The sequence below is a fragment of the Amphibalanus amphitrite genome, unplaced genomic scaffold (assembly GCF_019059575.1).
Source record: "Amphibalanus amphitrite isolate SeventyFive unplaced genomic scaffold, NRLGWU_Aamphi_draft 001196F_arrow, whole genome shotgun sequence".
In the NCBI taxonomy this organism is placed as follows: Eukaryota; Metazoa; Arthropoda; class Thecostraca; order Balanomorpha; family Balanidae; genus Amphibalanus; species Amphibalanus amphitrite.
The window spans coordinates 41264-67961 of NW_024882690.1; the positions used below are offsets into that span (position 1 = coordinate 41264).

General features: G+C 45.8%; 1 protein-coding gene and 1 long non-coding RNA gene across 3 annotated transcripts; both read right to left on the bottom strand.

Annotated features, from left to right (window-relative positions):
• LOC122371027 lies at nt 1–26698 on the bottom strand. Of its 2 annotated transcripts, XR_006254658.1 has the most exons (4): nt 26298–26698; nt 24396–24784; nt 2013–3963; nt 1–1529 (listed from the first exon to the last, which is right to left on the bottom strand). XR_006254658.1 is itself a non-coding variant. In XM_043347068.1 (3 exons), the coding sequence occupies exons 1-3, from the start codon at nt 3508–3510 to the stop codon at nt 840–842; spliced, it is 1716 nt and encodes a 571-aa protein (XP_043203003.1). In that variant the 5' UTR covers nt 3511–3607; the 3' UTR covers nt 1–839. The 2 variants fall into 2 exon arrangements, 1 of the variants encoding a protein (XP_043203003.1); XM_043347068.1 differs by lacking the exons at nt 24396–24784; nt 26298–26698 and having other exon boundaries at nt 2013–2281; nt 2754–3607.
• LOC122371028 lies at nt 12612–15731 on the bottom strand. Its single transcript, XR_006254659.1, has 2 exons — nt 15693–15731; nt 12612–13454 (listed from the first exon to the last, which is right to left on the bottom strand). It is a non-coding gene; the product is annotated as an uncharacterized LOC122371028 (long non-coding RNA).

Genomic DNA, 26698 nt, shown 5'->3' on the forward strand with positions numbered 1-26698 from the left:
TAGCAGCAAGTATTCTTCTTTTAATTTGACGAGAGGAGTAACAGAAGCACAACAGATTATCTACAAATGCACAGACTTCTCTATGTCTCCATGGAAACAGAGAAGTCTGTGACAAATGCTATCATTCACATCGTCATTTCAAACACACACACACACCCACAGTCACATATCACGTTGAAAGACAGTGGCTTCACAATCCAAATACGGGACATAAATGCATGATGTCTTCATGCATTTAAGCCAGGCCGGGTCAGGTCAGGTCATGTCAACCAGTAGATGTCCTGCTGGGTATTCAAAGTAGGTGTCAACCGCCACTGACAGCTTCGTAACATGTTACAAAGGCACTAAATTCGCTAAATGCCAAATGCACTAAATGCTAAATTCGAAACCAGCTCCAAAAACCAGCCTGGACACAGGTAAAAACTAAAAAGTGAGCCGAGGTCATCAAAGGTCAATGACCTGACCTGACCTTCAGGCGACCTTGACACCCACCATAATGCATGGGAACAACATCATATCACATGTTTGAACGCTTGAAGCCACAAAAAGACTACAAACGGCCAATGCGAGCCGCCACACGCCGAATCGCAATTCCAGCCTAACATGGTTTCGAGAAAGAGGTCACAGGTCAAAGGTCATTTGGGTCAGGGTCATGCAATTTTCTGGGTAGGTGTAAAATTGATTGACTCGAGAGTACTGAAAGTTTCGTCCCGATCGGCCGAGTTATCGCGAAAAACCGAGGCGGGTGGGGCGTTCGATCCCCTTCCCCTATACGGACGAGGGTTAAAAGCAATACATAATCTAACAGGCATTCTACAAACATGGTTGCATTACTATATCTAAGTCCAAAGGCACGCCCTGTGGTCAGGGGCCCGTTTGTGCCGGGTAATAACTGTTCCGTGGAAGGACTGACCGATGGTGGTCGTCCTCCGAACGCACCGGAAGCTGTCGTCGCGAGAGAGGTGACGGTGGACGCGCGAGAGGAGGCGGTCGGCCCGACACAGCGATGGGCCGTTCCACCTCACAATTAGTTCTTTCGCAGCGTTGCCGTGTTCCAGCTGCCGATGTTCCCCAAAAACCTCAGCGATGACACTGCCCATCGACTCCACAACACTTTCTGGTGGGGACAGGAGCCAGATACGGGTGACCAGGTTGGTGAGGGCCCTTGCAGAGTGGTCATCAGCGTGCCGGTTCAGCATCTTCCATAGCTGCTGGTTGGTTTCTTCACGATGGCGACGCAATAGCGGCAGCACGGAGCGAATCTCACCTTCAGTCGGTACCGTGTCCACTGGGATCAGCTTTCTTCTGACCAGCCTCTCCCCTGCCTCTCGGTAGAGGCGAGCTGCCACTGGCACTGGCACGGTCGATCCGGCCAGCTGGTGCAGGTCAGCGACGGCGCGCAGATCAGCCATGCTCTGACCCAGAACATTATTGGCCGTGTTCTTGTCAGAGCCGCTGACATCTTGACCAGCCCCTCGGAACTTCAGTCGCTCCATTATGCTGGTGCAGAAGAAGGCGATCTTGGCGACCTGAAATGAAACAAAAAGGGGGAAAGCGTTTTAGATTAGCTCAGCCAATCTTATTACCTTATCACAGGACCGTTACCTATTTGCAGGTCACCTGATCGAAGTCAGACAGCGTACGCATGCTATACTTTGTGTTAGTATGCGTGCGTGTTTTCAAATTACTTTTTTGCAAGGCAATTGCTTATAAACAGCGGTGATCATCAAAGATGTCAGCTAAGAAGCAGCCGTGCTTTGAATGTAACTGAATAAACAGCTGTTAATAGCAGGTAACTAATATTACTCCGGGATAATTTTGCACTTAAGGTACCTGTAACCATCCTAAGACCCCTTTCCCAAACACACACAAACACATACGAAAATGCATTTAAAGCGCGAGTGTCTTTGCAAAAACATGTGCATGCCTATTGCCTAGCCTAACACACTATTCAGTTCAGATCAATCGGAAAGTACTTGGTGACCAGGATAACCAACAGCCGAGCCTCTCACCTCCGCTGCTGGAACTGATGGCTCGCTCGCTGATAAGCGAGGCCACAGCTCGTCTTTATCAGCCAAACACAGGAGGTCTTCTGTGGTAGGCGATTTCTTGTGCTGTGTCACCAGCGCTACCTTCATGCGGCGGATCGTCTCCACGGCCTCCTGCTGGTCAGCATGACGCTCCCACGGCAGGGACTGCGTTCTCTGGACGGCTTTGCTGGCTGCTCCCAGTACACCATATATGTCCTCCAGCGCCCTCACGCGGGCATGAAACGCTGGATCTGTGAGCAGATACGTTGTGCTTTTACCATCATTGGTCATAAACAAGAAATAATGTCATTTAAAACTTGGCAATAATGTCTTGTTCTGTTCGCAATTATGTGGCACATTTCTTGGCTACGGCAACATTAACAGCAATAATTAAAGTAGTGAAAAGCTAGAAAGTAATTCCTACATTCCGATGCCATATTTAAATGAGGTTTCGTGAATAATGTCTCATCGTCGTCTCCAAAAATTAAAAAGGTGTCAAAGTACAATGAGTTAGTGAAAGGCGCTCGGTCAACAAGGAAAGGCTTGAATGGTAATTGATATTGCGTGACAACTTATCCGGACAGCACAACACTTGAACGACAAAATTAATAACACAAAATGAGAGAGACATGCGAGAAGGACCAGAACCACATAACCCAATGGTTACTTTGGGGCGACAGCTGCTTCACAGCTGTCTCCATCGAGCCTGGTTGAAGTACTTACCGTTTAGCGAGACAAGCAGCCTCTCCAGCTCTTTCAGATGCGACGGTCGCGTTTCCTCCATCCTCTTCCTGCGCAGTGCCGCTCGCAGCTGCTTCTCATTCCGTCTGAAGACGGAAAACACCTCCGCAGCGTACGCTGCGAAGCGTGTTTCAGACCACAGCTTTGGTCGCAGTACCGGCTCTCCCATATCCTCGCCACATCGCCTGAGGTCCTCCCATCCCTTGCCGATGGAGAACATCTTGTTCACCTCTGTTACTGTTTCAATGGTGTCTCTCACCCATCTACTGTTACAGTGCTTGCGAGCATCGGACTCAGCCAGGTTCATCAGGTGCGCCTGGTCCCATACGGCCGGAATGGGACAGCCGCTCGACGATTCCAGTAGTCGTGCCAGCTTTTGTGGCACACCATTGTGGTGGAACTGGCCGTCGGCCGCCACAGCAGCAATCTTCTCCGTGTTGGTGACGCCTACCTCAGACAGCGTGCTGCAGATGTCGGCTGCGAGCGCCTCGCCGTCATGATTTTTCACGACAGGAGCGCCGACCACGAAGGTCTGGAAGATGTGGTCGGGCTCTGCGTTCGGCACAAGGGTCTGTATTGCGGTTATGTCAACTGTTCGACGGGCGATGGTGACTTTGTCCGCCAGTACTGCAACACACGGTTGAGATTCTACGTGTTCTTTTAGATTTGATAGCAATGTCTGGCAGACCGCCGTCCTGGCGGTGTCCATCATCATGCGCGAGTGATTTATGTTTCCCATGAAGGCGTCATTCAAATGCTGGAGGACAATGAGTTCCTCGAAAAGAAGCTGGCTGAGCGACTTCTTCAGAACGAGGTATGCTGTTCGAAGAACCCTCGCTGCCGCCGTCTTGTTTGCATCATGCAGGGCGTTTTCGCGCTCGTTCGACTCACAGCGCGACTTTTTCATGGCCTTATGGCCTTCCGATCTAAAATGTTTTGCAACTGTGTCCCGCAGGCTCTTAAACCGTGGTGGCAGCACGGAACAGTTGGCGAACACTGAGCCAAGTGAAAAGTCGTAGGCAAACAAGCCAGGTCTGCTTCTCTGTTCGTCTTTCGGCTGAGGCACACAGACTGAGCAATAGAGATATCCCTTCTCCTCGTCTACCATTAGTTCGCCACCTGACGCCGTCTGGAGAGTGGATATACTGCGACCGGACCGGAACAGAACACTGATGTGCTCTCCCTCACCTACCAGCATCTGCGATGCTGGGCTCCGCATCGCGGGACCGCAGGTTGTTTGAGCAAGCACCTTTGTAAACGCAGCAAAAACGCCCGCCGCCAAACGAGAGGATGAGCCTTGCACGTGCAGACCGGAGTCGGTGTGTTACAAACTGACGTGCACGGCACCCTACTCGCTGATCTATAGCGGTGTGCCAAATTTGAGTGTAATCGGCTCGGCCATTTTCGAGATCTGGAAGCGTCACCCTGCACGTGCGCACGTGCAAGCTGTGTCCAATTGCATTGTGCATGGGACCCTATTCGCCGGTCCCTAGCGGTGTACCAAATTCGAGCTCAATCGGCCCAGCCGTTTTCAAGATCTTGAAACGACCCCTCCACGTGCGCACGTGCAGTTGCATCTCAACCGTGACACATGGAAATACATACTAACTGACTTGTGCACGGCACCCTACTGATCGATCTCTAGATGTTTGCCGAATTTGAGTGCAATCGGTCCAGCCGTTCTTGAAATCTGGAAGCGTCACCCTGCACGTGCGCACGTGCAAGATGGGTCCAAACTGACTTGCGCACGGCACCCTACTAATCGGTCTCTAGCGGTGTACCAAATTTGAACTCAATCGGCCCGGCCGTTCTCGAGATCTGGAAGCGTCACCCTGCACGTGCGCACGTGCAGTTGCACCCCAATCGTGGCACATGGAAATACATACTAAATGACTGCAACCTACTGATCGGTATCAAGCGTTATGCCAAATTTGAACACAATCGGTCCAGCCGTTCTCGAGATCTGGAAGCGTCACCCTGCACGTGCGCACGTGCAGTTGCACCCCTACCAAGACACATGGAAATGCATCGCCTGGAAAGTGTCTACCTCCATGCCAAGTTTTAGCGCAATCGGCCCAGTAATTACCGCGAGCTATTGCGCTTATTACAAAACAGGCACCTCTTGGCTTTGCACGTGGAACGTGCGTTAGGGGTCACCCATATGCATCGAGAGTAGCACACTATGTGAAAGAAGGGAAAAAGCTACCCCACACAAAAAAACCGCACGTGTATCAGCCCAGTGGTTGCCGAGATATAAGTCGTACAAAAACGTCCCCACGGCGGCCGGCCGCTATTTAGCAGTAAAATCGTGTCGCATCCTTCTATTAGAGGTATCCCCGTCACCTGTTCGTATACTGTCTGAGCAAAGGCCATACGTTACGGTCCAAACTCCATAGTGAGGCGGACATACGAATTTACGAGAGTTTAGCGACGAAATGATTCACTTAATTGTTAAGTAATGGGTACCATTAGGTAGACCATAAATTTTATCTAGCATCTCACCGTAGATGCAGTAAAAAGTGCTTTACTTTTCAATGTATGTAAAGACTTGCTCAGCTCAATCAGTTCACTCTGTATTGGCTCAAGCCGTATCATGCGAACGCAATACAAACTAGAGCACCGACAGCGCAGCGCTCCCCAACTCACTGCTCGCCCAGTCCACCCGGGCCGCCGCCACGACGGCCCCCCCCCCCCCGCAAGTAGGCATCCCGCACTGCACCGACAGCCGCGGGCGACCAGCTGACCGGCCAGCTGACCGGCCAGCAGCCGGCGGGCGGCAAGCCACGGATGGCCGACCCGCCGGCGCGGCGAGGGAGGGGAGGGACGCAGCTGAAAGACCCGACTACATATATATCAAAGAATGATACATTATATGTAATCATCGATGACGCGACATAAATCTGCTTTATTGGGTTTAGCGGTGTAGTCTGTGATGCCATCACAATGAAAATAGCCTAGTTTTGTAGAGCATCAAATTCTGATTCCATAACGACTCTCGCTAGTCCATTTTCAATTGTAAATAAGCCTTTTATTGCGATGCAAAGTCCCGAAATGGTGCCGACGGCGGCCGGTCCCCCGATGGTACAGGGACCCGCAGTTGCTACTGTACACATATATTACCAATTTAGAATTGCGCTATTATTTGCGATGTGCTGGCCATTGGAGAAATGAAATGTAGCGCAAAGTATGAAGGAATAACACATGTTTCCTCCTAGGACGTATGTTTTGTATAATTCCTCTTACCGCAACAGATATTCTTCCAAAACTACAATCGTGCTATTTTTCCGCGCCGGTTGCCTCCCCAGAGCCCGTCCTTGGTATCGCCTATAGCTTCCGTTCCCGCTACGTGAATGAAAGTCACGTGACTACTACAGGTTTGCACTCAGTACTAACACACCTAGCCCGAGGGCCGGTCCGTAGCGAGGAGGGGTAGAACGCCTGAGCTCCAGCGCAGTGGAGGTGGTGGTGGCCCGTATCATAAAGAGTCAACCGTAAGCAGAACTACAATTGCCGCAGTATAAGATTATGATCAAGTTTTCTTTAAATATATTGATTGACAAGAAAGTGCAATGCCTATCCGGTATAATAAAACGGTGTCCAAGACCTTGGAAGAACTATAAAACATACTCAGCAACGTATAAATTTCTGATACAGGCCATGGCCTTTCACCTTGCCTCCGGGGAGGACCGCTCAGGAATCCACATACCGAACGAATCGAGGCCTCGCAGTGCGGCGGCAGAGGAGGTGGATAAACCATCGCCAGATCTTTCGGTTACTTATGTTTCCAGAAGAAGAAGGGGGGGGGGTGGAGGGAGAGCGCTGTTTTCAACCCACTCACCAATCCTTTCCTTATTAACTTATAGCTTACCGAAAAAAAATGCAACACAATGGTGGCCGTCACGAGATGTAGCGAAGAGTGCCTCAGCCACACCGGTTTTGAGTAAACTTTAAGCATTGGAATTCAGGCCAGTGATCCTGAAGCATTATTTTATTTTTGTCGTGCATAAGCTGGGATGACGTGGTTCAAGTTAATTGCGAGGAAACGGTTTTAGTTTCAGAACATTTATGAGGCCAGTCGCGCCAAATAGTATACGTTTGTTGTAAAATGTCAAATAGAATGTTGACGTGCAATCCAGATGATGGAATTTATTCGACACAAGAAGTCAAAAAGTGGCATCGTTAGTCATCCTGCATACCTATAAATCGATTCGTCACCTTGGTTCGAGCTCAATAGTTCTTTTCGCGGATGATCGGTTCCGTTTTCTTTTCTTTGGGGGGGGGGCAGTTTATGAGCCAGTAACCACCCTCCCCAGTCCCCCAAACAACAATTGTTGGCAAATACTGTGATGGCCTAAAAAATGCCCTCAATTGTGTTACGTAGGGGAGAATGAGGTAAGTTGAGCTGCTTTTTGTTTTTCGTATATAAGCTACAGGCTGATCATTTTCTGCGTTTACGGGTTCGACGGACAGAGTGGTCATTTGCGCATGTAATGGTGGCCAGAAATGTTTCATACCGCTTATTTTTGTACTGAAAGGCTACGTCAAAAATCATCTTGCACGTTGCTCATCCTACCCCATGGGCGGGGTAAGTTGAGACAAGTCGTGGGGAAAGTTGAGCATGGATAGAAAAAGCGAACCTCTTCTTTTCCCGGGCGCGGCGAAGAGTGGGCTCTTTTATTTACTCCATCATCCATGGCATACATACTTATGGCAAAGTTTTTTTCCTCCATCAAAAAGTGACTGTTTTAAGCCTTCCAATAACTCGTCAAGTTTGCTATCACGGAAGAAATCATTTTATCCTTCAGATAATCTGCAAATTACTTACAACTTGTGTAATCAACAAAGAAAAACAATCTCCTACCATTTTTATTCAGCAGAAACAAGCGCAGCTCAGTTTGGTTTTCGACAGCGGAGACAACAATGGCTTATCCGGCTCATCCTCCCCCAGGTGAAAATGGCTCATCTTGCCCCACCCGTGGCCATTTTCGATTAATGACACCCGCTAAGGAAAATAACCATGCACCGCAGATAACAAACCATCTCATTTTAAAGGCAAAACATGTCTTAGTTATCAGGGGCGATACCACATGTTACCGCGGGTGCTGAGCGTGAGAACGTTGCCGTCTCACGTGAAAGACTGCAGCATCGTAAGCGAACGGCACATGGAAGCTCAAGTCAATTAGCGCCATAGGAGCTGAGAAACATTTGAGGCTTAACTTGACCCTTGGCTCATCTTACCTCACTCTCCCCAATTTGGGGCTCTCAACCTTGATTTGTTAAAGCTATTTTTCTGCTCATTATAAAAGCTGTCAAATTTGCCGTATCATTAAACTTTTATTGAGTTTGTATTTCACACATCTAAAATGAACAATTTTGTCACTGGCTTCTTTTATGAATGGAATTGAATGGTCGCATGAATGAACGAATGAATAGCTCCATTTGAGCATCAGCTGAAATCAATCCTAAAATTTAATCTACCAGTCTGCAACGAAAAGGTTTAAAAACCAGTGCAAGTTAGGTGCAGTTTCTAATCTATGCCGTTTTTATTAAGTGTCTCATAGCTCCTTAATCTTGAGCCGCTTCTCTCACGATTCATTTCATGTGGTGCTTACATTGTTCAAGAAGTTATAGTATTCGAGCTCGTTGGTCTTAAAAACTGCTATCGAAGTAAATTAAAGTGCTTCGGGCTTCGGCACTTAAAAATCAATTGATATTTAACCCTCACAATCGATACATCGCCAATCGATAACTTTATGGCGATGTATCGAAAGGCCGTCTATGGATTCATGACTCGCCTGAGCCAGACGGACAACCGAATCGTATCCTCCCTATATGAAAGTGATCTGGCATGTTATTCATCGATTCGGAGAGCGTGGTGCTCTGCCCTGTACAGTGGTACAATTTTGATGTGATGTGACTGGTACTGGACCTCGAGTCTGTCAAATACAGTTATCTCTCTCTCTCTCTCTCTCTCTCTCTCTCTCTCTCTCTCTCTCTCTCTCTCTCTCTCTCTCTCTCTCTCTCTCTCTCTCTCTCTCTCTCTCACCCATTTAGGCATTTCTTTTCAGCGTCTTACATGTAGCGGAGGGGCGTAGAAACCCTCAGCTATTCGGCCCTTGATAAAAGGAGCCAGAGCTTCGCTGAAAAATAAAAAGAGAGCGAGCTTCTCGTGACGAGAGAAATCCGATGATTTGAGGGTCCTGGTCATCGCTGACGAGAAAAAGCCAATTATTTTTATGTCCTGGTCAATGCTGAGATCCTAGGTCACTGGTTGACCTCCCAGATCAGGTTAATAACCCAAAAGCACGGAAAATTGGGTCCTGCTAGAAATTCTACAAGTGAAGTTTGCTGGGACTTGGCTTGCTTCTGACTCCGAATTTGCACTTGCTTTGATCAAAGACATGTATCAAAGCATTTGGGGTAGGACGGGTCACGCCAGATCACCCATTAGGCGTTCTGCCGGCTATCCATAGAATGTTAACCAGCACTTACAGCCTTGCAACATATTGCATAGGGACTATAACTGATACCTAAGTATGCCTAGTTTTCAAATGCTAAAATGGGTGCTAAATTTCAAACCAACACTTCCTAAAAACCACAGTAAAAGGGTGTAAATTTAGGGAAGTTAACCGAGATCATTTCAAGTAAATGACCTTAACCTGAGTTTCACGTGACCTTGGCACCCACAACAATCAATGAGACAAACATTAGATAGTATATTTCACATGTTGTCACGTTGCTAATCACGAAACGACTATGGAAACACACAGAAGATGTGCGCTGACTTTCAATTGCTATTCTGGCCTGACATGATCTTGAGAGAAATAATCACAGGTTAAAGGTAATTTGGTTCAGGGATTTAAAATCCTCAGACAAGATGCAAAAATGATAAGGGCTATTTAATTTTCCGGGAAGTTGTAAAATTGATTAACTCCAGGGCACCAAAGAATCGTCGCAATCCTTCGCTTTGCCGCGATTTATTGGTGAAAAACTAAACAGGGGGCGCGGTCTACTTACCTCTACTTATATGTGTGGTGAGGGCTAATATTCATTTATCTGTGTTGGTGAATGTGCAAAAATTTCTACATGAACTGAGACCAGTCCATATGAGTATGTTTTTCTTACGGACAATGACAATATAAAAACAATGCGAATAAAACCAAACGTTTCGGACAACAACGTGCCTTCGTCAGAGGAAAAAATAAGTGTATAGGTTTAACATCGATGAGAACTAAATGCGGCACCGTCTCGGTCTGGCCAGCCGGGTTGCCGATAAAATACACAAATGTTTATAAGCTTCCATGATGTGCTTAAAAGAACTGCTGAAAATATATCTTAAAAAATAAAGATAACTACTTCATCGATTTTATCGAAAGAAAACATGTATGCCTAATTACTTATTTCTTACCACTGACGGAGGCACTTTTTTGTGCGAAACGTCTGGTTTTATTCGTATTGTTATTGTATTGTCATTCCCTGTGAGAAAAAAAAGGATAACTCTTCCGTTAGTAACCATAACAGCGAAACGGCTTTTTGTAACACGATTCACTGTGTATACGAAACCTATAAGTCCCTAAAAATAATCCTATTTACAACTTTTAAAAAGATACAGCTTATACAGCTTGGGCATACAATTTTTTTACTGCATTAAGATAATATTCATTTATCTCCACAGAATATGGTAAATTAGTGCTGCTGAAGTTCGCTTTCGAAGCGTCTCCTCCAGGCATTTCACAGCTCTCGTGCCAGTTTGGATCACGGAACATGGCTGGGCGCAGGACAGGTCGTCTGCGAGCTTGGACGGACCACGTGACCACCTCCTCCTCTCCCCTCACTCCCGTCCCCTTCCCCATGGCGTCCGATCTAACCGCGCCCCAGGCAGTCGGCTCGGTCCGACCCTCCCCATGGTCGAGCCACGGCCCGGTGCCGCCTGAGTTTGTGCCGGGTGCAAAACTGGAGCAGTAACTAGCGCCGGAACTAGTAGTCAGCACGACCATCGTCAGATGGCAGGAGTAAATGGAATAGGCGGTTTCAGGTTTCAGAAGGAATGGGGCAGGAAAAAGCGCTGAATACAATGTTTTGCTGATACAGCCATAGAAAGTTCACTGAATTAGGAGAGCAGCACATCAGTTTAAAGCCCTTCAGATGGTGGTTTTAATAAGCACACAATCATTTCCCAATTCGCCTCCAACGGTGTCACAGACAAAGAATACGCTGAAATACTAGTGTGTACAGAAGCAACTGCGGGTCCCTGTACCATACCATAGATGGTAAACAGGTTAGTTCACATTCCCGCCGCTATGCGGGCGGCGGCGGCGCCACCTGTCCTCGTGTCCGCCTGACACCGTAACGATATAGGTCTGAGCTCAAATCTCGGTAATGTCGTGCTTTTTTACTATATTTCTCAAAAACGGCACCACGTGCAATAAAGTTGTATATATCATTGGAAAGAGCATCAAAAGTTGTATAACCTATCAACTTTTCACATAAATATATCTCAACTGTAAAAAGTTATTAAGCAGCAAAGACGCTCCCATTGACTTTCCATGTTAAAATTTTTCATTTTTAAACGAGCCTAAAAAGAACAAACGAATTTGCACAGCTTAAAGAAGCATAACACCATGTTCTATGGTCTTTTCTCAACAAGTCCTGAAAGTTTAAACAAAATCGTATCATATAATTTTGTACAATGAGCGAATGAAAAAGTCTCTGCAAAAACGCCCATTGACTTAACATGGGGAGCGAAAAAAATTCAACTTTGACCTCGTGCAAAGACACGTTACGAAGTTCTGAGGGGTATACGGCGCACACCAGCGTGTACCCAAACGTGTTTGCCATAAAATGCTGGGAAGAAAACCACCTCTTCCTTGGCTCGTTTTTCCGCTATTCCCGATCGCGCAAAAAGTGTCCAAAACCCCGTTGACTTAACATGGGGAAAATGGAATCGCACGTGCCACGTGCCACGAGGTTTTAAGCGAGTAGCGACCGGTGCCAACAGGTAGATCGCCTGCGGGAGCCCATACACTGAAATTTTTAAGAAAATCGAGCCACAAGTTTAGGCCTGACCCAAGTTGCCCCAATTCGCGGCCAGACATGCAAAACATAGCCCGGAGAAGGACCGCTCCGGTTGTTTTTCAATAGAAAAACACAATTCTAACGAATAGTGTTTGTCTTTTCAAACAACCTGCGGTTACGCAGCAAAAACGCCCGCCGCCAAACGAGAGGATGAGCCTTGCACGTGCAGACCGGAGTCGGTGTGTTACAAACTGACGTGCACGGCACCCTAAACTAATAGTATTACCGCAGGGAACACGACGCATTTATAGCCGATACATTTGCTTTTTTTCTTAAATAAGATTGAAACATTGCGAGTACTGGCTTTTCGCCTAGCAGTTGGGCGTGAGGTGAGTGACGATAAAAATTATTTCGCTCTCCCTTGCTCCTGCACCTGCGGAAAGTGGATGGATGGGCATTGGATACTTACTGGAAGGGTGTAATAAGGGCAATACACCACTTCATGCTCCGATAATTGCATTACGTCTATGACGGTGTAAAGTAAAGAATAAAGATGTGTGAAGAAATAGACATCTGACAATTGGCTGACTTCCCTGCCTCCCGGCCGCTACTCAGGTCCACCACTCGCCGTTGTCAGTGCACGGTTTTTTCTAGCAAGCTCCAGCCTAGTATTGATCTTATTCAGTATTTACGGTACGAAGATTTGATAACGGAATGTGACGTTTCCACATCATGCTTGATGGTTGAAGTTTGCACCGTTAACAACTACCAAGTCAAGTCGCAGCCCCAGTCATCTGGCACGTCTCTGTCATCGAATAAAGCCAATGAACAAGAAAGTTATTATTTTCCAGCATAAATGAAAATATATAACACTGCTACAGGCGGTACGCGGATGTCATGCACATTACACACAACGATTCAATCGAATAAAAACTGGATTAACCATAAATCAGCACTGGATTAACCATAAATAATAACAGTACAGCACCAAACACTTGAGATGCACATTATAGTACTTTAGAATGCACAGAGGAGTAATGAGACTAAAAGTTTTAACACGCCCTATCTTAAAAAAATATTGAACGAGATATTTCCACAGTGCAAAAACAAAACCGAAATCCGACAAAAAACCGATTCCAGGTTCAATGTCCACAGATTTAAAAACAAAACTTTCAAGTGCCCCCATGGTAAAAAAAAAAAATGACCAAAGACGGAATTGTAACAAAGAATAAATAAAGATATGTGCGGCAAACGAAGGGCGGCACTGGACGAGCGTCTGCACAAAGTAGGCGCACAGAGTTACTCCTTAGCCCAGCGGGCAGCAGCAAATGAATTACAACCAAAGGAAGAATATGCATTAGTCTATTAAGGCTCATCGCACCATGACGAGGCACAGCTAGGATAACGCGATTCGCCTGCGTCCTCCAGGCGAGAAGCACCTCGAGTAGGCTGCCGTGTCTTGACCAACTGCCGCATCCGTCGTCCGCGCCGCAGGCCTCCCAGTAGTGCCTCGGAGTAGTGCCTCCATCGCATCGGCCGTCGACCGGCGTGGGGCCCGGATGTGACTAGTGCAGCTCCGTGGGGTGCCCTGCCGCGCTCTGCCGAGTGTGCAGAGAGCAGGTAGACTGGTGGCGGTGAAGAAAACAAGCAGTTATCTTCTTTCGGGATCTGTAAAGAAGCATTCTACTAAAAACTACATCCAAAACGTTTTCCATATTTTTTTTTTACAGAACACAATGCAGTAGCCAAAATAGATATGAAGTATGTGAAGACAACAGTCTACTGCCATTAGATAACTGATCCTGATGGACAAATACATTAGATACTAGTAAATCATAAGGTGGTTCAAAGGCACACTTTGCAGCTCCAGTAAAAAATCACTGTTTTTCATACTTCATACTGTAAGGGGAAAGGGTGGGGTGGGGATGCAGCCAAGAGTGCATCATATGGGGTTGTAGTGGTCGGACCATCTGGAGCAATAGCCTGTTTTTGCCGTTTTTAATGTTAACCCTATGGCGCACATGAGCACGCGCCACGGGCGCACCCCCGGCCGAATCGTGCCCAAAAGCTAATACGACCTGTTGAATTACATGACCCACGAGTCGTGAAAATTTCACCCTCGTGCGTCAATCGACGGCGCCGCAATATCCGTTTTGGGGCATCACGCCGCCTATAAGCCTCGCAAAAGCGTCCGCACGGCCGGCCGGCCGGCCGGCCGGCCGCTCATACTCAGAAATTTCCGTTAATCTAAGGAAAGACTTCGCTCGCTTCGCTCGCTCCGTAACAAAAGTGACACCTCTCCGTTTTACACGTGTCACGTGCAGTGGAGGTCACCCGCAAGCATTGTCCATAGTAAATACTTGTAAGAAGAGTATACGCTACCCCACACAAAAAACCGCAAGTGTAACAGTGTCCGTCCCCCTCCCCGGCGCCGTTTTCCTCCAGGGGAGGCGCCCCAGCCGCCGTACTGGGGCGTAGCGGAGTCCGTGCTTTTAGCACAGCAAAATATCCACCCAGGCTAGATTAACGTCACGACAACCTAGGATTAAGAGTGGCTAGACTTCAGACTTCATGCAGACTTAACATTGAAGTATTATATATGCAACTAAATGACACACATGGTGTTTGTTCTAACCTTCTCAACAGAAAGTGAACGTGTCAGGACAGCACCCCTTGGTGACCATTATATTCAAGGGGTGCAGGAACTGATTCCCCAGGGGTGAAGCGATAGAAGCAAAAACATGAGTCACTAGTTCCCTCCTGTGTCTTCCCTCCTGCAGAAAAAAAAATACATGTGTGATGCCCAATGTGACTGATAACTGCATATTATAAAGCTGGAAATATTGTACAAAGTTGTGACAACACAAGCAAACTATGCATGTCACTGCTCTTGTATAACTTTTCTATTTTTATTGCTATATGAGACCTCACAAGACACAAAAATATGCATGGTTAGAAAGTGGGTAACAATACATTTCAAATGAACTAAGCAGATTATTTCTAAGCTCCTTTAAGTCCCAATTTCTGCTATATTTCGCTTGTTGTCACTTCATATTTTGAACTCAAGGTGCCTTGTGGATTTACCTCAGGTATGTAGGTAAATCCACAAGGATTTATGGGCTTTACCACAGTTGAGTAGCTGCTCCCTCAATTTAAGTTTCTCGTTAAATTTCATTGAGGCGTTGCAAGATGGGCTGAAGCCGAATCCTCTTCCCTGTTTAGCTGATGCTCATAATACCTGAACATTTTTAATTCCAATTTTTATAGCTGTTAACAATTGGTAAAGGCCCATGTACCTAGACAACAATGACTTTACAGAAGAAACCCCTGGCTGTGTTTCATGGGCGCGCTGCCAGCCGCTGCCAGCGCATTCCGCGTGAGCTAGCGTCAACCTCCGGTAGTGTTGGAGGTATAGGCTTGTTGATGTCTCTATGGAAGCCAAAAGCGGCTGGCAGAGTGCTGTGATATGCTGTGATACACCACCCTTATTTTTGCACAATAATGCTGTGATAACTGTTCCTGCAAAAAATATAAGGTGAAGTGAAGTAAAATCAGGTCAAACATTAATATATACCCGAAAATAGCAGTGTTTGGAGTACCTATATTCACATTACCAATAATATAAAATCAGGTCAAACATTAATATATACCAGAAAATAGCAGTGTTTGCCGTTTGGAGTACCTATATTCACATTACCAATAATATGATACACAACAGGCCATAGAAAACCAGTGAATCAGAATGTTGAATTGTACCCCAATTTCAATATCAATATGGCACTTGGCAATAACAGTTAAACACACCGTTTTTGATGTTAAATCAACAGAGAAAACTCCTGAACATAAAAAATGATCAGAATGTATAATAAGGATAACAGTATAAATAAAAATCGACGACATCAGCACCTATCATCGCCGTTCCACATTCACCACTCCCCATTCCACGCACAGATTGTTTACTCCTTGGTTTACCCCGTGTTCGCAGTCTCCCTGACGACGGAGATTCTTTACGCCCACCGACCAATCACGTTCAAGATCAGCGGGGCTTGGCCGCAGTTCTCGAACGCTATTTGCCAGATTAAGCAGGACCTTCGTCGTCAGTAAACTGTGAACACGGCGTTACATATTTCGCTATGGTAACAAAAGCGCCAGAATTGACTACCAGAATTGGATCCGAAGGTCAAATGGGTCACGTGACTGACAAGTTCAGATGGACAACACCAGGAAAACGGAACAACGTGCAATAACGTTCTATATATCATTGGAAAGAGCATCAAAAGTTGTATAAAATATCAACTTTTGACTTAAACATATCTTAAACGTAAAAAGTTATTAAGCATCAAAGACGCTCCCATTGACTTTCAAAGTTAAAATTTTTCATTTTTAAACGAGCTTCAAAAGAGCAAACGAATTCTGACAGCTTAACGAAGCATAACACCATGTTCTATGGTCTTTTCTCAACAAGTCCTGAAAGTTTAAACAAAATCGTATCATATAATTTTGTACAATGAGCGAATGAAAAAGTCTCTGCAAAAACGCCCATTGACTTAACATGGGGAGCGAAAAAAATTCAACTTTGACCTCGTGCAAAGACACGTTACGAAGTTCTGAGGGGTATACGGCGCACACCAGCGTGTACCCAAACGTGTTTGCCATAAAATGCTGGGAAGAAAACCACCTCTTCCTTGGCTCGTTTTCCCGCCATTGGCGATCGCGCAAAAAGTGTCCAAAACCCCGTTGACTTAACATGGGGAAAATGGAATCGCACGTGCCACGTGCCACGAGGTTTTAAGCGAGTAGCGACCGGTGCCAACAGGTAGATCGCCTGCGGGAGCCCATACACTGAAATTTTTAAGAAAATCGAGCCACAAGTTTAGGCCTGACCCAAGTTGCCCCAATTCGCGGCCAGACATGCAAAACATAGCCCGGAGAAGGACCGCTCCGGTTGTTTTTCAATAGAAAAACACAATTCTAACGAATAGTGTTTGTCTTTTCAAACAACCTGCGGTTACTAACTGACTTGTGCACGGCACCCTACTGATCGATCTCTAGATGTTTGCCGAATTTGAGTGCAATCGGTCCAGCCGTTCTTGAAATCTGGAAGCGTCACCCTGCACGTGCGCACGTGCAAGATGGGTCCAAACTGACTTGCGCACGGCACCCTACTAATCGGTCTCTAGCGGTGTACCAAATTTGAACTCAATCGGCCCGGCCGTTCTCGAGATCTGGAAGCGTCACCCTGCACGTGCGCACGTGCAGTTGCACCCCAATCGTGGCACATGGAAATACATACTAAATGACTGCAACCTACTGATCGGTATCAAGCGTTATGCCAAATTTGAACACAATCGGTCCAGCCGTTCTCGAGATCTGGAAGCGTCACCCTGCACGTGCGCACGTGCAGTTGCACCCCTACCAAGACACATGGAAATGCATCGCCTGGAAAGTGTCTACCTCCATGCCAAGTTTTAGCGCAATCGGCCCAGTAATTACCGCGAGCTATTGCGCTTATTACAAAACAGGCACCTCTTGGCTTTGCACGTGGAACGTGCGTTAGGGGTCACCCATATGCATCGAGAGTAGCACACTATGTGAAAGAAGGGAAAAAGCTACCCCACACAAAAAAACCGCACGTGTATCAGCCCAGTGGTTGCCGAGATATAAGTCGTACAAAAACGTCCCCACGGCGGCCGGCCGCTATTTAGCAGTAAAATCGTGTCGCATCCTTCTATTAGAGGTATCCCCGTCACCTGTTCGTATACTGTCTGAGCAAAGGCCATACGTTACGGTCCAAACTCCATAGTGAGGCGGACATACGAATTTACGAGAGTTTAGCGACGAAATGATTCACTTAATTGTTAAGTAATGGGTACCATTAGGTAGACCATAAATTTTATCTAGCATCTCACCGTAGATGCAGTAAAAAGTGCTTTACTTTTCAATGTATGTAAAGACTTGCTCAGCTCAATCAGTTCACTCTGTATTGGCTCAAGCCGTATCATGCGAACGCAATACAAACTAGAGCACCGACAGCGCAGCGCTCCCCAACTCACTGCTCGCCCAGTCCACCCGGGCCGCCGCCACGACGGCCCCCCCCCCCCCGCAAGTAGGCATCCCGCACTGCACCGACAGCCGCGGGCGACCAGCTGACCGGCCAGCTGACCGGCCAGCAGCCGGCGGGCGGCAAGCCACGGATGGCCGACCCGCCGGCGCGGCGAGGGAGGGGAGGGACGCAGCTGAAAGACCCGACTACATATATATCAAAGAATGATACATTATATGTAATCATCGATGACGCGACATAAATCTGCTTTATTGGGTTTAGCGGTGTAGTCTGTGATGCCATCACAATGAAAATAGCCTAGTTTTGTAGAGCATCAAATTCTGATTCCATAACGACTCTCGCTAGTCCATTTTCAATTGTAAATAAGCCTTTTATTGCGATGCAAAGTCCCGAAATGGTGCCGACGGCGGCCGGTCCCCCGATGGTACAGGGACCCGCAGTTGCTACTGTACACATATATTACCAATTTAGAATTGCGCTATTATTTGCGATGTGCTGGCCATTGGAGAAATGAAATGTAGCGCAAAGTATGAAGGAATAACACATGTTTCCTCCTAGGACGTATGTTTTGTATAATTCCTCTTACCGCAACAGATATTCTTCCAAAACTACAATCGTGCTATTTTTCCGCGCCGGTTGCCTCCCCAGAGCCCGTCCTTGGTATCGCCTATAGCTTCCGTTCCCGCTACGTGAATGAAAGTCACGTGACTACTACAGGTTTGCACTCAGTACTAACACACCTAGCCCGAGGGCCGGTCCGTAGCGAGGAGGGGTAGAACGCCTGAGCTCCAGCGCAGTGGAGGTGGTGGTGGCCCGTATCATAAAGAGTCAACCGTAAGCAGAACTACAATTGCCGCAGTATAAGATTATGATCAAGTTTTCTTTAAATATATTGATTGACAAGAAAGTGCAATGCCTATCCGGTATAATAAAACGGTGTCCAAGACCTTGGAAGAACTATAAAACATACTCAGCAACGTATAAATTTCTGATACAGGCCATGGCCTTTCACCTTGCCTCCGGGGAGGACCGCTCAGGAATCCACATACCGAACGAATCGAGGCCTCGCAGTGCGGCGGCAGAGGAGGTGGATAAACCATCGCCAGATCTTTCGGTTACTTATGTTTCCAGAAGAAGAAGGGGGGGGGTGGAGGGAGAGCGCTGTTTTCAACCCACTCACCAATCCTTTCCTTATTAACTTATAGCTTACCGAAAAAAAATGCAACACAATGGTGGCCGTCACGAGATGTAGCGAAGAGTGCCTCAGCCACACCGGTTTTGAGTAAACTTTAAGCATTGGAATTCAGGCCAGTGATCCTGAAGCATTATTTTATTTTTGTCGTGCATAAGCTGGGATGACGTGGTTCAAGTTAATTGCGAGGAAACGGTTTTAGTTTCAGAACATTTATGAGGCCAGTCGCGCCAAATAGTATACGTTTGTTGTAAAATGTCAAATAGAATGTTGACGTGCAATCCAGATGATGGAATTTATTCGACACAAGAAGTCAAAAAGTGGCATCGTTAGTCATCCTGCATACCTATAAATCGATTCGTCACCTTGGTTCGAGCTCAATAGTTCTTTTCGCGGATGATCGGTTCCGTTTTCTTTTCTTTGGGGGGGGGGCAGTTTATGAGCCAGTAACCACCCTCCCCAGTCCCCCAAACAACAATTGTTGGCAAATACTGTGATGGCCTAAAAAATGCCCTCAATTGTGTTACGTAGGGGAGAATGAGGTAAGTTGAGCTGCTTTTTGTTTTTCGTATATAAGCTACAGGCTGATCATTTTCTGCGTTTACGGGTTCGACGGACAGAGTGGTCATTTGCGCATGTAATGGTGGCCAGAAATGTTTCATACCGCTTATTTTTGTACTGAAAGGCTACGTCAAAAATCATCTTGCACGTTGCTCATCCTACCCCATGGGCGGGGTAAGTTGAGACAAGTCGTGGGGAAAGTTGAGCATGGATAGAAAAAGCGAACCTCTTCTTTTCCCGGGCGCGGCGAAGAGTGGGCTCTTTTATTTACTCCATCATCCATGGCATACATACTTATGGCAAAGTTTTTTTCCTCCATCAAAAAGTGACTGTTTTAAGCCTTCCAATAACTCGTCAAGTTTGCTATCACGGAAGAAATCATTTTATCCTTCAGATAATCTGCAAATTACTTACAACTTGTGTAATCAACAAAGAAAAACAATCTCCTACCATTTTTATTCAGCAGAAACAAGCGCAGCTCAGTTTGGTTTTCGACAGCGGAGACAACAATGGCTTATCCGGCTCATCCTCCCCCAGGTGAAAATGGCTCATCTTGCCCCACCCGTGGCCATTTTCGATTAATGACACCCGCTAAGGAAAATAACCATGCACCGCAGATAACAAACCATCTCATTTTAAAGGCAAAACATGTCTTAGTTATCAGGGGCGATACCACATGTTACCGCGGGTGCTGAGCGTGAGAACGTTGCCGTCTCACGTGAAAGACTGCAGCATCGTAAGCGAACGGCACATGGAAGCTCAAGTCAATTAGCGCCATAGGAGCTGAGAAACATTTGAGGCTTAACTTGACCCTTGGCTCATCTTACCTCACTCTCCCCAATTTGGGGCTCTCAACCTTGATTTGTTAAAGCTATTTTTCTGCTCATTATAAAAGCTGTCAAATTTGCCGTATCATTAAACTTTTATTGAGTTTGTATTTCACACATCTAAAATGAACAATTTTGTCACTGGCTTCTTTTATGAATGGAATTGAATGGTCGCATGAATGAACGAATGAATAGCTCCATTTGAGCATCAGCTGAAATCAATCCTAAAATTTAATCTACCAGTCTGCAACGAAAAGGTTTAAAAACCAGTGCAAGTTAGGTGCAGTTTCTAATCTATGCCGTTTTTATTAAGTGTCTCATAGCTCCTTAATCTTGAGCCGCTTCTCTCACGATTCATTTCATGTGGTGCTTACATTGTTCAAGAAGTTATAGTATTCGAGCTCGTTGGTCTTAAAAACTGCTATCGAAGTAAATTAAAGTGCTTCGGGCTTCGGCACTTAAAAATCAATTGATATTTAACCCTCACAATCGATACATCGCCAATCGATAACTTTATGGCGATGTATCGAAAGGCCGTCTATGGATTCATGACTCGCCTGAGCCAGACGGACAACCGAATCGTATCCTCCCTATATGAAAGTGATCTGGCATGTTATTCATCGATTCGGAGAGCGTGGTGCTCTGCCCTGTACAGTGGTACAATTTTGATGTGATGTGACTGGTACTGGACCTCGAGTCTGTCAAATACAGTTATCTCTCTCTCTCTCTCTCCTCTCTCTCTCTCTCTCTCTCTCTCTCTCTCTCTCTCTCTCTCTCTCTCTCTCTCTCTCTCTCTCTCTCTCTCTCTCTCTCACCCATTTAGGCATTTCTTTTCAGCGTCTTACATGTAGCGGAGGGGCGTAGAAACCCTCAGCTATTCGGCCCTTGATAAAAGGAGCCAGAGCTTCGCTGAAAAATAAAAAGAGAGCGAGCTTCTCGTGACGAGAGAAATCCGATGATTTGAGGGTCCTGGTCATCGCTGACGAGGAAAAAGCCAATTATTTTTATGTCCTGGTCAATGCTGAGATCCTAGGTCACTGGTTGACCTCCCAGATCAGGTTAATAACCCAAAAGCACGGAAAATTGGGTCCTGCTAGAAATTCTACAAGTGAAGTTTGCTGGGACTTGGCTTGCTTCTGACTCCGAATTTGCACTTGCTTTGATCAAAGACATGTATCAAAGCATTTGGGGTAGGACGGGTCACGCCAGATCACCCATTAGGCGTTCTGCCGGCTATCCATAGAATGTTAACCAGCACTTACAGCCTTGCAACATATTGCATAGGGACTATAACTGATACCTAAGTATGCCTAGTTTTCAAATGCTAAAATGGGTGCTAAATTTCAAACCAACACTTCCTAAAAACCACAGTAAAAGGGTGTAAATTTAGGGAAGTTAACCGAGATCATTTCAAGTAAATGACCTTAACCTGAGTTTCACGTGACCTTGGCACCCACAACAATCAATGAGACAAACATTAGATAGTATATTTCACATGTTGTCACGTTGCTAATCACGAAACGACTATGGAAACACACAGAAGATGTGCGCTGACTTTCAATTGCTATTCTGGCCTGACATGATCTTGAGAGAAATAATCACAGGTTAAAGGTAATTTGGTTCAGGGATTTAAAATCCTCAGACAAGATGCAAAAATGATAAGGGCTATTTAATTTTCCGGGAAGTTGTAAAATTGATTAACTCCAGGGCACCAAAGAATCGTCGCAATCCTTCGCTTTGCCGCGATTTATTGGTGAAAAACTAAACAGGGGGCGCGGTCTACTTACCTCTACTTATATGTGTGGTGAGGGCTAATATTCATTTATCTGTGTTGGTGAATGTGCAAAAATTTCTACATGAACTGAGACCAGTCCATATGAGTATGTTTTTCTTACGGACAATGACAATATAAAAACAATGCGAATAAAACCAAACGTTTCGGACAACAACGTGCCTTCGTCAGAGGAAAAAATAAGTGTATAGGTTTAACATCGATGAGAACTAAATGCGGCACCGTCTCGGTCTGGCCAGCCGGGTTGCCGATAAAATACACAAATGTTTATAAGCTTCCATGATGTGCTTAAAAGAACTGCTGAAAATATATCTTAAAAAATAAAGATAACTACTTCATCGATTTTATCGAAAGAAAACATGTATGCCTAATTACTTATTTCTTACCACTGACGGAGGCACTTTTTTGTGCGAAACGTCTGGTTTTATTCGTATTGTTATTGTATTGTCATTCCCTGTGAGAAAAAAAAGGATAACTCTTCCGTTAGTAACCATAACAGCGAAACGGCTTTTTGTAACACGATTCACTGTGTATACGAAACCTATAAGTCCCTAAAAATAATCCTATTTACAACTTTTAAAAAGATACAGCTTATACAGCTTGGGCATACAATTTTTTTACTGCATTAAGATAATATTCATTTATCTCCACAGAATATGGTAAATTAGTGCTGCTGAAGTTCGCTTTCGAAGCGTCTCCTCCAGGCATTTCACAGCTCTCGTGCCAGTTTGGATCACGGAACATGGCTGGGCGCAGGACAGGTCGTCTGCGAGCTTGGACGGACCACGTGACCACCTCCTCCTCTCCCCTCACTCCCGTCCCCTTCCCCATGGCGTCCGATCTAACCGCGCCCCAGGCAGTCGGCTCGGTCCGACCCTCCCCATGGTCGAGCCACGGCCCGGTGCCGCCTGAGTTTGTGCCGGGTGCAAAACTGGAGCAGTAACTAGCGCCGGAACTAGTAGTCAGCACGACCATCGTCAGATGGCAGGAGTAAATGGAATAGGCGGTTTCAGGTTTCAGAAGGAATGGGGCAGGAAAAAGCGCTGAATACAATGTTTTGCTGATACAGCCATAGAAAGTTCACTGAATTAGGAGAGCAGCACATCAGTTTAAAGCCCTTCAGATGGTGGTTTTAATAAGCACACAATCATTTCCCAATTCGCCTCCAACGGTGTCACAGACAAAGAATACGCTGAAATACTAGTGTGTACAGAAGCAACTGCGGGTCCCTGTACCATACCATAGATGGTAAACAGGTTAGTTCACATTCCCGCCGCTATGCGGGCGGCGGCGGCGCCACCTGTCCTCGTGTCCGCCTGACACCGTAACGATATAGGTCTGAGCTCAAATCTCGGTAATGTCGTGCTTTTTTACTATATTTCTCAAAAACGGCACCACGTGCAATAAAGTTGTATATATCATTGGAAAGAGCATCAAAAGTTGTATAACCTATCAACTTTTCACATAAATATATCTCAACTGTAAAAAGTTATTAAGCAGCAAAGACGCTCCCATTGACTTTCCATGTTAAAATTTTTCATTTTTAAACGAGCCTAAAAAGAACAAACGAATTTGCACAGCTTAAAGAAGCATAACACCATGTTCTATGGTCTTTTCTCAACAAGTCCTGAAAGTTTAAACAAAATCGTATCATATAATTTTGTACAATGAGCGAATGAAAAAGTCTCTGCAAAAACGCCCATTGACTTAACATGGGGAGCGAAAAAAATTCAACTTTGACCTCGTGCAAAGACACGTTACGAAGTTCTGAGGGGTATACGGCGCACACCAGCGTGTACCCAAACGTGTTTGCCATAAAATGCTGGGAAGAAAACCACCTCTTCCTTGGCTCGTTTTTCCGCTATTCCCGATCGCGCAAAAAGTGTCCAAAACCCCGTTGACTTAACATGGGGAAAATGGAATCGCACGTGCCACGTGCCACGAGGTTTTAAGCGAGTAGCGACCGGTGCCAACAGGTAGATCGCCTGCGGGAGCCCATACACTGAAATTTTTAAGAAAATCGAGCCACAAGTTTAGGCCTGACCCAAGTTGCCCCAATTCGCGGCCAGACATGCAAAACATAGCCCGGAGAAGGACCGCTCCGGTTGTTTTTCAATAGAAAAACACAATTCTAACGAATAGTGTTTGTCTACTTCAAACAACCTGCGGTTACATCCTCAGTGGCAACTGCCGGGAGCTTGTCTGGAAGTTCCGTGCATTTCTGGTCCAGTTTTGCGACTAGTTTTCGAGCCTCACTCACGAAGGCGTCACTTGCCAATTCACGGCACTTTTCTTCCAAAACATGAAGCACTTTTTGAGCGTCCGACATGAAAGTTTGGGCCTTACAGGACACACCACAGACTGAGCAGCAGCCACCACAAGTTGCCGACTCGGTGTTGTCCGTTGTTTCCCCAATCACATCCTCCGAGCGATGACAGACGTTGTCTGAACTCACTTGGGGTTCAGTTGCACACTGAGTTGGGCTGGAAGCTGCTTGGCCTGGTGAGCAGGACTGAGGAGTCTCCTCTGGGGGTGAACTCTCCTCACTTCTCAAGGCAGCACCTAGAACATCCAAAGGTTGGAGTTACTTTTGACAAATACTTAGGCAATAAGACTGAAGTTTGAGCACTTCTTGACATGCAATTTTACAAATGGGTGGGAAAGAGTGAGACAGGCACAGGGACAGGGACAGGGACAGGGACAGGGACAGAGACAGAGACAGAGCAGAGACAGAGACAGAGACAGAGACAGAGAGAGAAAGAGAGAGAGAGAGAGAGAGAGAGAGAGAGAGAGAGAGAGAGAGAGAGAGAGAGAGAGAGAGAGAGAGAGAGAGAGAGAGAGAGAGAGAGAGAGAGAGAGAGAGAGAGAGAGAGAGAGAGAGAGAGATGAGCTATGCATTGCATCACAAATTCAAGAGTTGATCAACAAAGTTAGATGCCTGTTAGCAGAATTTACAAAAAGGAACACCACATTTCACTTAAGTGGCAAGTTGGATGTGGTATTGAAAGGAAAAAAGCAAACTATTAAACTTTTTCATTAATCAGTACCTAACAAATATTGTCATCACATCCTAAAGGAATGGAAAGGCAGGATAATTTGTATTTATTTAATTATTTTAGAAGGTATTTGTTGATAAGAAAAATGTAATTCAGGAGTAATTTACCACCCTTAGGCATGTTATGCCTAAATAATGACCTGTTTTCAAACAACCTAAACCAAATGCCTTACATCCACTTACAGGCATGATGAAACATTAGCCATCAGGTCAGCTCAGCTCAGTAAGAGTTTCCCTAAGGAAATTTAAGATATTACAGCCCACAATTGCCTCCAGGTGGGTGCTGTCAGTCTCATCATGCTCCCCCAACTTTTGGGGAGGTAACTAGAGACATTCAAGAAATCTTGATATTTTTTGTTTTTTTAATCTGCCATGTAATGTTGAAGCAGTCTTTAGGGCCTTGGCAGGATTGCTTGTCTGGCAGCTAAGCCCGGCATTGTGTGTGTCTCTAGAAATCAACATTGGAGGGTCACTCATTCAAAACAGGCTATTTTGGAATAATAACTTCAGATTGGGACCTCAACCATATTTAGACAAGCAGCTAAAAAAAAAACACCTGACATTTTGAAGGAAACCCTCTGGCGATACCCTTAAACAGGATAAATTGCTGCTTGTTCTGACAACATACTATGGAAATTATTAATACATCTACTAATGCATGCAGGAGCATGGAATGATATTGTCAAAATTGTATTCCGACAAAGATACTTTTAGGTACTGACCAGATTTAATAAATCAAGGAGAGCTCTTGATATTTGAAAAAAAATCCTTTCAGCCATGTTAACAAATTGACTAACAATAATTTTAAAAAATGACATGATAGGACAGGTAGGTGATCATCATTCATCACATTTACATATGGTGCGGAAATTAATAAATCAGGTTTTTACAAATATTTTGCATTTTAGATATTGCCTAGAAAACTGAAACGAAACGACCCAAAAATGGGCATGAAAATTAAAGTTTGAAAAAAAAACACAAAATCTGGCATCTCTTATGTTATTTTAACCAGTTACTAACCTGGGCTTTCCTGCCGAAGATGGACATATTGATCCTCAGATGGTTTCTGGACCCAGCTCCTGAATCGTCCTCCCACACCAAAGGAGCTGTTGGCATATTCCGCTCTTTTTCCAGAATGCACCAGCTGCCTGTGCCTTGCATGCAGCCTGTACTCGCCATTGTACGCACACCCGTCAATCCCACACACCACGCGTCGACGTGATGGGGGCTTCTTGGCGTCGGAGGCAGCACCTTTCTGCCTTTTAATCGGTCCAACACCACCACGCAATGGGTTCATGGCAAACTAACAGCAACCGCGGGCGGCAACTATCAATATCAACGGCAACCGACCTCAAAAACCGTGCGACACCTGTCGCAGACAACTGTCGCACAACCAACTCCAACTAGGAATACGCTTTACA